The sequence below is a fragment of the Xyrauchen texanus genome, chromosome 4, assembly GCF_025860055.1.
Source record: "Xyrauchen texanus isolate HMW12.3.18 chromosome 4, RBS_HiC_50CHRs, whole genome shotgun sequence".
Classification (NCBI taxonomy): Eukaryota; Metazoa; Chordata; class Actinopteri; order Cypriniformes; family Catostomidae; genus Xyrauchen; species Xyrauchen texanus.
Window position 1 is genome coordinate 22,412,696 of NC_068279.1, and position 12,804 is coordinate 22,425,499.

Consider the following 12,804-nt stretch of genomic DNA (forward strand, 5'->3'; position numbering starts at 1 on the left):
AATCGTACCTTCAAAAGTTTCACCCAAAAATGTAAATGATCTCATAATTTACTCACCCTCATGCCATCCCAGATGTGTGTGATTTTCTTTCTAATGAAGACATGGATTTAATTTAACCACTAGGACAGTAGGATAGTTTTTAATCTCTCTCACAAAATATGCATTGAGAAAAAGAGAAGATACGAACTAAATAAAACAAAAAGGTAAATATCTATGAAAACAGTTGTCATTACAGACTGAGGTGACGTAGCAACCTGTAAGAGGACCATAGTAGCTGTAGTGTACAATAACAGTAGCCGTTTTCAAAGTCTTATGACGGGCCACTTATATTAAAATGGATGGGAGGAATTGGAATGCCCAAACAAGGAGCTCTAAATGCCCAACAGTCAATGGATGTAGAATGGATGTCCCGCCTTTAGATACAGACATATCCGGTCAATCAACTTTTGAATTTGCATTAGCTATACAAGCCAGGAAAATTGTGTTTTGTAGTATAATATGAGGTAAAGAAGCACAATTTGTGATTCCAATACAGTCAAATGTTATTGCTGATTTGAAATATGTTCTTTGATCACAATCTTGACCAAAAATAGTTGAGGTTTCGGTATTTCCCAATTCAAGTAGATCGGAGCAGCACTGTCATGACTGGAAATAAACTCTCGAAAGGATTCCAAAGATGGCCGACAGTGGACTGACTTGCTAATGAGCTAATGATCTGGAGAGTGAAAAACTGCTGGAGTTCAGCTCTGCTCAGGGCCAGGACGCTCTTCTTGCCTACTGCAACCAATCTCATCGAACTGCCTTGGAAGTGAAAAATCACTTGGACTGTTGAAATATGGATCAATATGTTTTTTTTTTGTCTGTTGGGACATTTCATACATTGTGCTCTTTTAAGATATACAGTAAATGTAGGCTGGGTATTTGTTCAGATTTTTCATGGTATCCTTCAATTCCACAGTTTCTATGAGTTTGTAAATGATTGTCGGTGAACAAACCTCTAGTGTAATCAATATTTCCAATAATAACCCACAGGAAATAAAACTCCTTATAAAATTACCAGTGAGCTTCAGACTGATCCCTTTCACTTAGCCTACCCTATGGATAAACTTCAAGACTTCTGTGGACTGTAGACCACCATTCAATGCATTTCCATTCCATTTACACTTAAAACGTTTGTTTTACAGGTTCTGGCAGACTTTCCTCACACCACAGCTGAGTGTTGACTACCTGTTAGATCTTTCCCTGAAATCCAACCTCGCTTCTCTATCGCCCCTTCACTCTTGGTAAATACCAACTATTGCTACTTTTATACATTGTAATCCATGTAATCTGCAACAATTGTTTTATGTTACTGCTACAAACATGCTGCAACCAATTAGATATGTATCTTTGTTATTAAGGGTGTGACGAGATTAAAACGTAACGAGATTTCTCGTCGAGGTGAAAAGTTGTCTTGAGAGTTGTTGTGATGTCAGCGTGATGGAGCGTGAGGGTGAACTTAGTATTGAAGATGCCCCTGCCACTTTTAAATCATTTGTGTGGCAACATTTTAGTTTTCCTGCGGAAATAAGAAACGGCGAAAGAGTGACAGACAAGACGAACACAATATGTAAACATTGTAAGAAAATAATGCCGTACACCGCGGCTAACACGAGCACTATGCACAAACACATACAGAACCACCACAGCTCTCTACTAAAACTAGCTGACCATATCTTAGGCTGTTCTGTGTAGTTAATTTATCTCTTTTTCATGCTTGAAGAAAAAAATTGTTTCTGTACAATTGTTTGTTTTTACAAAAATTGTAGTTTTGAGAGAGCAGTACTTTGATTATGGATACACTTACTGTTTGCATTTAAAGTGTTATTTCTGTTATTTATATATTTATTTTATTTATACTGTTATTTTTTTTTTTATGTTCGATTTGTGGAAAGGAGTTAGATTTCTCATGTGAAATCGTACAGGGGAGAAGCCAGTCGGTAGAGTTTATAGCAAAACATTTTGCAGTGTTTGCATGTCCTTTACTGCATAGAATTCATTAAAATAGAAGTAAAATAACATTCATTACAAGTTGATTTCAAAATGCACCTATATTGTTTTGCATTTAACTGGTCACAAAAAAATAAATATATATATATTATTTACATTTCTTGTTGCACTTAAATCTGTTTTGTATACTATTCTGATGATAGTGAAACTTTGTAATATGGCACTTTTTGTACCACTGTCTCCTTAAGATGATTCGCTTATGTTTTCCTCTTTTGTAAGTCGCTTTGGATAAAAGCTTCTGCCAAATGAATAAATGTAATGTAAATGTGATTTTCAGTTGAATAAAAGACTATTTTCCATTCATATATTTCATCATTGAGGATTTCTTAAAAATTGTTTAAAAATCTCGTCTTGTCTCGTTCTCGTGAACCCAATCTCGTGTCGTGTCTCGTCTCCTGGAGTAAGCGTCTCGTCACACCCCTATTTGTTATATTTCTAAGTTTTACAAATGGCAAATGTTGACCACATGTGCTTATATAGTTGCAATATATTTTTACTGTTGTGGAAATAGTTTGTACACTCTTATTTGTTTCAGAATTTCTGGAGCCTGGAGAATGTGCTCTGTAGGGTCTTTGATGTAAGCTCCTGTAATTCTGTACAGTGTTGTGTCAGTGCCAATCATTGCTGCTAATACTGTATTAACTCCTACTTTTTATGCTTGGCTTCCACCCTCTATGCCCCACAGAATCACCCTAACCGCATCCAGATCTTGCTCGCAGTAGTGAAATATAAAACCAAGCTTCATAAGCCACGCAAGTGTCTGTGTTCTTCCTGGCTGGCATCTCTGGATCCCTCTAAAGGTGGGTCTGATGTACCTAGAGGAATTACAAATTCAAAAACTCTAGTTGTGGGTTATCCAACTGTTTTTGTGGGTGTTCTAAATAATTTTAGCTTTTTGGCTTTTGTGTCCCTGTGGGTGACAAAGGGGAGCTTGAGTTTCCCTGATGACCCAGACACCCCTGTGATAATGGCTGGGCCAGGGACAGGTGTGGCTCCCTTCAGATCTGCTATACAGGAGGAGAGAGCTACTCAAGGGAAGACGGGTGAGGAAAATTGTTTTTGAAAAGAGATGGGCAAACATGTATTTTATTAAAAAGGTTTAATAAAGGGATACAATTGTATAACAGGTTCCTTGCTGAGCAGCCTTTCAGGTTATGTCAATATATGACTTGTTTTACTGTGGATATAGATACTTGTCTACCTGTTACCTCCAGCATCTTCACAAGGTCCTTTGCTGTTTATCTTTTTTTAACACCAAACTATGTTCATCTCTAGTAGTATGATGGCTGTGTGGTCCCATTAAGTTTATACTTACGTTATATTGCTTGTACAGGTGAACGCGGTACCTTCAAGCAGAGCCGGCCCAAGGCATAAGCGAACTAAGCAGCTGCTTAGGGCCCCGGTGGCCACCAGGGGGCCCCAAAGAGCACATGATTTTTTTTTTCTTTTTTTTTGTGATTATACTGTCAATGGACAATGGTAATTATACAAAAACACAATATTATGTTAACGGACTGCAGGATGCAAGCACATTCAGACAGCAAAACAGCAATGTCACAAAAAAGGACATATCCTCTGGTGCAAAGAAAAGAAGAAAACAGAGGAAGAGAAAAAACAGCATGATAAAGGTATGTTAAGTAGCTAGGCTAAGTTACGAGCTAACATTAGCTGGCTAGTTAGTTAACATAGCCTATGTAGCATATCTTCTTTTTTAGGAAAGTTTGATTAAACATCCGTAAATAGCCTTGACATCTTAATATATTATTAGTACAACATATTACTTAGCAAGTTTTAGATTAATGTTTTTGTCTTCTGTGTAAAAATAACTTTCCTGGGTAAATATTTTTGTAATACAAATAAGCTTCTGTTCCATAAACTTGGTACTGATAACTGACAACTTAACATTATTTACATTAGTCTACCATTTTGGGGTCTTTGCTATTATATTCCAATATCATTATGCCTCAATTAGCTAGTTATAGATTAAGAGTTGTTGTTTAGGTGTACAGATGGCTTGCTGCTGTGTATAATAATTTGTGTTGAGAAAATAACATATTTTGTCAAATATGTACTCTTATGAAACTTCCCTAGGTGCACTGTTGAAATATTTTGGACGTGGGGCACAACCAACACCACCTGCCCCAAGTTCCAGTGCTACAGCTGATGATGATTTTTCAACAATATCAGATCATTATATTTATATGGATAAACCATGCCTTTGTTTTTGACAGACAGTTGCATTACCTTCTAATATGACATCTAACATAGCTAGCTTTTATTATTATTTTCATCTTTCATCAGGTCCATCTTCTGCATGCGTGGAGCACTTCCCAACACGTGCATCCACTGATGTGGTCATCTATCCTGTCTGACTCAGAAAGGACTGATCTGGTAAGCAGAGGGCCACTGCCTATAAAGGAAAACTTCACATTCCCTGAAAAACCTGATGGCCGAAGCTTCCACTACACCTACAGAAAGTTAATTAATGGGGAAAAAAGTGGAGCTGCTCACTTATTCAAAAATAAATTATACTGTCTACAGCTTCTGCTGCAAATTGTTCTCTAGGAAGTACACAAAACTGGTAACAGAGGATCAACAGGATTGTCTAAATATAGGTGTGCTACTGTTACATTTAAAACCGTAGAAGGGTAAAATCATGCCAGGCAGACATTGGTATGTTGTAAGCAACACAGCTACAACTAATACAATTGATAAGGGGTGTGTTAGATTTATAGTGTGCGAATAATCAAGCATTGACAATATTCAATCATATTGGCGGCACAATCATTTATGGGGCTTAGGGCCCCATAAAGGCTTGGGCCAGCCCTGCCTTCAAGCATTTGGAAATTGCTGCCAAGGATGAACCAGTGTTGTGATCCACAATTCTGAGGTTTTTGCTGATTTCTTTTGATTTTCACATGATGTCAAGCAAAGTGACACTGAGTTTGAAGTTAGGCCTTAAAATACATCCACAGGTACACCTCGAATTAGCCTATCAGAAACGAATTGGCTAATTTTCTAAAGGCTTGACATAATTTTCTGGAACTGATAGCACTTATAGGCACAGCTAACATTTATGTAAACGTCTGACCCACTGGAATTTTGATATCGTCAATTAAATAGTAAACAAACTGTCTGTAAACAATTGTTGGAAAAATTACTTGTATCAAGCACAAAGTAGATGTGCTAAATGACTTGCTAAAAACTATAGTTTGCTAATATGAAATCTGTGAAGTGGTTAAAAACTGAGTTTTAATTACTTCAACCTATGTGTATGTAATCTTCTGACTTCAACTGTAAGAACAGTTGTGCTCATGACTACTTTTCAACATATTTTCTTTTCTCATTTCATGTATATACTAACATATGTATGGTTGTGCTACAGCATTTATGTTTGTATTAGACTATATATAAATGAGCATTGCATATGTAAAGTGCAGAAATGAGCTATATTTACATTTTCATCTAGGAATGCAAAGCACATGCCCACAGGTGTATGTGATGCACTGAAAGGGATTTTTGAAAATGAGGGGGGCATGTTTGAAAATCAGACACAGAAAATATTGGATTCCATGGAGAAAGCCAAGTGCTTTCAGAGTGAAACCTGGTCCTGATCTCTCCCTTACATTCCTCTTATAGCCTTAATAACCCAGTGTAAAAGAGAGCTTGAATAGTGTTTTATACTGGTAACTCTTGACTCTTCCACCAGGTTTGGTCAATCCGACCACTCTCCTTCCAAGCAAATATACCTTTGCTTTGGAAATGTAATTGTGGATCCTGGTACCATAACTGACCAGAATATTATGCATTATTGGCCTCTGACTCAACATTTTATTTAATTGAATGACAAAGTGATAATGGTAATAAATGGTATTCATTTGTAATGTTCCCTTTAAATCTTGTTTAAATAAATCTTAACTGAAATAGAGGAACTGATTCTTTGTATTACCGGTATGTTATTTTGAGGGCAAATACACATTTAGTCCAAATTGACTAGTATATAATGAATCTACTCTATACAATAACTACATTTTCATTCAAAGACCGTTCCAAAATATTATTTTATTCAAGGCAAAACAAAATGTGTTCATTTGAGAGTTGAGTCAACAGCTATAAAATATAAGACCCATTCTAAAATGTAACATTAACTTGTATACTCAACTTCTCATAATTTATTAAAAGGTTTTCCTTCACAATGTTCAAACCCAAAGATACATGCTACACACTGTTTTAACACGGTTTAACTTCTTAAAGGAACGGTTCACCCAAAAATGAAAATTCTCTCATTTACTCACCCTCATGACATCCCAGATGTGTATGACTTTTTCACAATAAGTCTTAACACGAGTAGTTTCTTTTGCAATAATGATTTGAAGCTTGATTACAATGAACACATGCATCAAGCATCAGGAAGTGTATAGTTTGAAATAATGATTGTGTCAAGAGACTGTAAAGGCAAGATTTACAATGAAAGAGGAGTTACATTTTGGTTTGTTCTCGCCCAAAATCAATTGGATCACTTCAAAAAACATGGAATAAACCACTGGAGTCATTTCATTTCTTTTATGCTGCCTTTATGGGCTTTTTTAGTGCTTTGAAGTTTTGGACACCAATCACTTGCATTGTATGGGCCTACAGATTGGAAATATTGTTCTAAAAAAAACTTAATTTGTGTTCTGCTGAAGACAGTCATACACATCTGGGATGGCATGAGGATGAGTAAATTGAGAGAATTTGAATTCCTTCAAGTCTTCAGGATATCCACTTTTTAACACAAGAGGTGTGATGTGCATTGATTATATTTTTTCATGATTGTTTCTGCCTTACATGTTTTTTTTTTCTGTCTGTAATAAAACCCTACATACCCAGACTTTGCACTGAATATCAATTGGAGTGTAAAACTTTTAGCCACTTTTGTATTTACTCATGATGGCTATGAATCAGAGCTGTAACATTATCTATGTTTTATATATGGTTTAGAGGTCAACTTGAACCTTCCAACTTACTCTCCTTACAAACTCAAGCTCCCACAGTCATGTTTCAATCTTGTGCTATTTAAATACAGCATTCACATTGGCAGTAATAAGTAGCCTTGTGTAGCTAACATAGATTCTACACGATTTAATCTCACATTCATTGGCTTTTAAACATACAGGCACACACTCGATGCTCGCAGCTATCTGAGAGCGAGAGTGTGGACCTGATAGATCTCCTCAGGGAAGTTCCGCTGCTGCTCCTCAAAGATGATGTTGAGTCCTGCCCTGGCCACTATGTTGTGTAGTACATTCAGGTCCCGACACACGCTGCTGTCCACATCATCAGGTATTACACCTTCATACGCAACATTATCCTTCACTACAATGAGGCCATCTGGACGCAGACCGCTCCGGCAACGCCTTAAAAATTCCACCAGATGGTCATCAGTCAAGTGGCCTAGAGATACATGGAGGGACTTTACACACTTATTTGTGTTTGCAAAACATGATAGAAGTTTCATCTGGTCATAGTTATTTTTCCATGGGTAATAGTTAATAAATAATTCTGTCACATCAGATCTACAGGTAGATGGTTAACGTAAAACAGTATTAATAAATGCTTAACATGACATTACGGATGGGCATAACAATAAAAAAAAAAAAAAAGATAAAAAGATAATTTTATATCACAGTTATGGTATACATCACAATATAGTTATTTTAGCTGAAAATTTAATCCGCAGTATTTCATAAATAAGTTTAAAAATAGCCACGTGATTTATTTTTAAAATCCAGTCAATTAAATCCTTAACAAATACGTAGAGATTATTTTCATTCAAATCTTTATGGAAAGAAAACATAACAAAAAATAGTCTTGCATCAGTGCAATAACATCAGATTCACATAATGTGAATGTAGTTAAAGACAAAACCAAAACTGTAATGCATTATAAATATGACTGGATGAACCATGTTTGAAGGCATTGTAAAATAGCAATATAGACAGTCCTGTGAACAGATATTAATTTAATTCTATATGAATCCACCAAGCAGTGATGTTGCTTGGCAGCAGTAACCAACCTTCTTCGTATTCACACCGGATGTGAGCGGATCATCACAGTGCGTAAAAAATAAATTTCTCTCTCTATATTAATAATAGTTTCCAGCTTGGTATCGGAAAATTCTGATTGTGTTGTCCAACAAAGACAAAAATGACAAATTAAATTTCTTACCAATCACCCACTGAATCCAAATGACATCATAGCGTTCTGGCTGGGGCTGAAAGTCCTGCAGACCACAGCAGAAATAGTTCTCCACCCTCTTGCCCTCATCAGCCAGATATGTACGAGCTTTATCTAGGAACTCCTGAGTGACGTCCACTAGGTCCACCGTCCGGAAGAGTGGCAGGAGCAGTTGCTTGGTGATACGGCCAATTCCAGCCCCACAGTCCAGAGCACAGCTTGTCCCAGTTTTACCCTGGCCTTCCTTAAGAAATAGAACAAAGCTGACCCCAAAAATCTATTTCATGTGTTTTCACTTTAGGTTTTGAAAAGCTTACTGACCTAATTTCACTCGACCTAAACTTACACACTACTTACTCTTTTTTTCAAAATACCTCTCAAATAATTAGTGAACTAGACAAATAATAGAATGCCATAATATATACTATCAGGGCTCAACAAGAAGTATGGCTTGCAGAGCAAGGCCAGTGTAAGGGAGTTTAGGACTAGTTGGCAGAACTATCACTTGCCCCAATGTGCTGTGTTGTCACTAAATGTTACATCTTGTGAATGTGTTTTTATGTCTTGAAACTTAACCTCCTGAGACCGGAGCATGACTGCTGTGTTCATTTTCCATTACCCTGATTGATTTCTAACTATTAGCACCAAATAAACATGCATAAATATTAGGGCTGTTGATTTGACATGTTAATTCAGTGCGATTCATTTGACAAAAAATAACATAAAAAAAAAAAAATGTACGCAATTAATCGCAGCATAATAAGGAAGATTCCTGAGAAATGCAAGCTTGTAATGGCACCCGTTTACTCCAGATGGCAGTAAGTGAAATTTCAGCTGTATGAGCAACGCACAGTTTATACAGTGAAGAAAACAACCCACAACACGTTCTTGCGTTCAAAACACTTGAAGGAGCGCAAATGCGAACTAAGGGATCTCAAGATGTGTTTAAAGATTGAGTATTAAACTATATTTAACTTGAAACCGTGAACTAAACATTTTATGTTTATGATGCAACACACCCAAGAAGCTACACAAGCATGTCTGACGCAAGTGTAGATTGACGGGCTCTTAAACAAGCCCTCACAATAAATTGATTGACAAATTCACTTGTGAAATGAATTGCTGTGAACTGTATGCCAATGTCTTATGTTCAATAATATGGTAGTAAACAATACATTGTATTCTAAAGCTGCTTTTTGAATTGTCTTATCAATGATTAAGAATGGAATGCATTTTAATTATCTGAATATATATATATATATATATATATATATATATATATATATATATATATATATATAAAATTAAATATTTAAAGATAACTATGTATAGTTATATATTGATATAAATATGTATAATCTTTATATATTGAATTATATTTATATGAGGGGCTTTCTCAGCAAATATTTGTATAAGCGATTAATCGGGACACCATGTAATTAATTCGATAAAAAATTGTAATCAATTGACAGCCCTAATAAATATACATATATACATACATATACAGTTGAAATCAGAAGTTTACATGCACTTAGGTTGAAGTCATTAAAATAAATGTAAACACTCCACAGATTTAATGTTAGCAAACTATAGCTTTGGCAAGTCGTTTAGGACATCTACTTGGTGCAGAGTGTCTTGAACTAAGATCAGTCAGTCTAAATTAAATTATGTGTTGAGAAATCAAAATATAATGTACGTGCATGAGGATTCAAAATTTCTGTGATGTATTGAACTTTTTTGTTGTAAACTCTGCTGATTTAAACTAAATCACCAAGGTGACATTATCTTACTTGCCAACATCACTGGTTTATAAAAATCAACAAATTTTTTTTTTTTTAAAAGAAAATACATTTATTTTTGTGGTGGGGCCTGTGAAAATGTTGGCAGGACAATTAAAAATCGAAATATGTTGAGCCCTGATTATTGTAGGAATAATCTCACCCCAAGGAATTCTTGGAGGAACTTTTTGGAGCCATTAATGTCAATGCTGGAAATGGTGCCATAACCTCCCAGCATTCCATCCACAGTGGGCGGGACTTCCCTCCAGTAGTGTTCTGCCTTCGAGTAAAATACTGTCTCGTCCTCTATTAAATGGTCTTCCATCTTTGTGCAACCCCTGACCACAGACAAAAAGAGGAGGTTGTTTTATTCTTCTTCTTATTATTATTATTATACCACACATCTGAGATAAGTTGACCGTTACCAATAATGGAAAGCCCATTCTGGGTTTTTGGCTTGTATGCAATTCTAAAAAAAGGAGTCATTCCTAGAAGCAGTTGGGTAGTTTACATTACAAGGACATTAACAGTGTATATTTAGATACTGTGACTGGTTGCATTTCTAAAATGTCACTATTTTCAACAAGCTTAGTTGCACTTCACTTAAAGCTACACTATGTAACTTTTGGCCCTACAGTGGTTAAAAAACTAAAATGCATGCGTCTTGTTTTGGTTGTGCTTCAGCTCTGCACGGAGGAATGTGGTTCGAGGCACTGGTATATACGTGGATACAGGACATCTTATCAGAACTAATGGACAAATAAATAATGAAAGAAAGGAAAAGATGGATATCCGAAAACATCTGAGCAGGTAAGTGCCATATCTTATGCTGTTGTTATGACTTATTGGAAACATTTGGGTTTTGAAATAAATGATGTTGCAACATTTGTTAAAAATAGACATAACAATTGCTAGTCTGATAAGGTCAAAGGTGTAAAGTTTTTATAACTGCAGGATATTCTCGCCAAATAGACCATGGTAGTACTAACTTATATATTGTCATTGTTACCAACCAGTGGCCAACATAATTTCAAGACTCACATGTCCTTGGCAAGCCTAGGACTAAAGGATTTATTTATATAAATAATTGCTGTTATAAAGAAAATATAACAGTGTGTGTGTGATTAAACAACTATAGATAAACCAGATCAAAAAAAGCAAACTCTGGGTCAGTTTTAAATCCTTTCAGATCTCGGAGTTGTCGCCACCTCTGAAAAGCCAAGCCGATGTTGAATCAGGTTTTATTACGGACTTTGTCGCTTTCTCTTTGTTTGTAGACTCTGTTCTGTTCAGGTTTCTTTGTTTTTATAAAGTGGTTTCCTGGAGGTTTGCCGTTTTGAAATGATCCATGGTCAATTTTTCTCGTTCGTTGTGACAAACTTTCACGTTTGGTACTCCCATGCCACAGACGTGCTTCTGTAGCCAAATCTTATTTTCTCTGTGTACAAATATTACGTGAACACGCACGGGTGAATGACGCATGTATGCAATTTCCTGTGAAATCCCTAATGACAGGTCTAAAATCGAAATCATTAGTATAGGTTTATCAAAGTGTATTTGGGTAAAGACATGCTTTGGAAGTTGGATTTTTGCTGCATTCTCATTAATAACATTTGGTTGTTTTTTTGTTTGTTTTTTTACATTCAAGTATAAATGTAAAATATTCTCTAAAGTAATGTCATAAAGCTAATCATGCAAGAATTTGAAAAATATATTTTAGATTAGGTATTGCATGTCACAATGCTTGACGTGTCGTGTCAATTGCCCAGTTACTACATGGAAATGTTGTTCATTAATTAATATCTAAATGCATGCATCAATCAGTTTTAAAACCCCAATACTATAAACTCCACTGCTATTACAACAATACAATTTATTTAGTGAAAGGTTAAAGAACCAAAATCGGTTTTCAAATCGAAGATATAGTTTACAAATGTTCAAACGAACAATTTAAACATGATGGAAGACATTCAGAATCTACCAAGATCCACACCATATAACAAACTGTATATTTTCAACAATTAATGAACGGGATCTGTGTAACAACTGCGTCTATTTTAACCTTAACTCGCACTCATTACTGGATTTACTGCACTTAAAAAGGTCATCCAGTCTTCGTGCTGCCGTTAAAGGTGTCTTGTCGTTTACCTATATTTGGTGGTGACGAAAAATTACACGTGTTGACACACACACGGCCAGATGTAAATCACATGCTTTTACTGAGTCTGTTGCCTCCACAGTTTGTTTCGCAGTTATTCGGAAAATTAACATCGACTTACCTTTGCTTTCTTGCCCTCGCTGAATGTCGTGCCTTAATATCGCTCATGTTACGACTGAACAACTGTTACTGTACCACAACTGCCGCATGAAAGCATTTCTTACACCTCCTGCTTGACCAGGGCATAAATACTGCCCACCGCACGTCATTTCCTTATTTGAGTAACATCATGGTTCCTTTTGGCGAGATGTTTTTCATTTGTCTCCATCTTGTGGCTGCTTCACTAGATGGGTGATACGTTTTCTTTTCTTTTCTTTTCTTACGTTTTCTTTTCTTTTCTTACGTTTTCTTTTCTTTCTTTCTTTCTTTGCCTTGTTGTATATCCAGATATCTAGTTCATACAATGTTTTGTTTATATTCTGTCAGAAAATTTCAAAACGGCAAACCTCCAGGAAACCACTTTATAAAAACAAAGAAACCCGAACAGAACAGAGTCTACAAACAAAAAGAGAAAGCAACAAAGTCCGTAATAAAACCTGATTC

General features: G+C 35.9%; 1 protein-coding gene and 1 long non-coding RNA gene across 2 annotated transcripts; one reads left to right on the top strand and one right to left on the bottom strand.

Moving 5' to 3' along the window:
• Nucleotides 1-1,059: 1,059 nt before the first annotated feature.
• On the top strand, nt 1,060-5,980 carry LOC127640943 (uncharacterized). The gene is made up of 6 exons (XR_007970140.1): nt 1,060-1,283; nt 2,585-2,626; nt 2,735-2,849; nt 2,975-3,092; nt 3,383-3,677; nt 4,351-5,980. It is a non-coding gene; the product is annotated as an uncharacterized LOC127640943 (long non-coding RNA).
• Nucleotides 5,981-6,106: 126 nt separating this feature from the next.
• On the bottom strand, nt 6,107-12,453 carry LOC127640937 (N-terminal Xaa-Pro-Lys N-methyltransferase 1). Its single transcript, XM_052123669.1, has 4 exons — nt 12,323-12,453; nt 10,207-10,381; nt 8,257-8,509; nt 6,107-7,482 (listed from the first exon to the last, which is right to left on the bottom strand). Exons 1-4 carry the CDS (start codon nt 12,367-12,369, stop codon nt 7,226-7,228), a joined length of 732 nt encoding a protein of 243 aa, XP_051979629.1. The 5' UTR covers nt 12,370-12,453; the 3' UTR covers nt 6,107-7,225.
• Between the last annotated feature and the right edge of the window lie 351 nt (nt 12,454-12,804).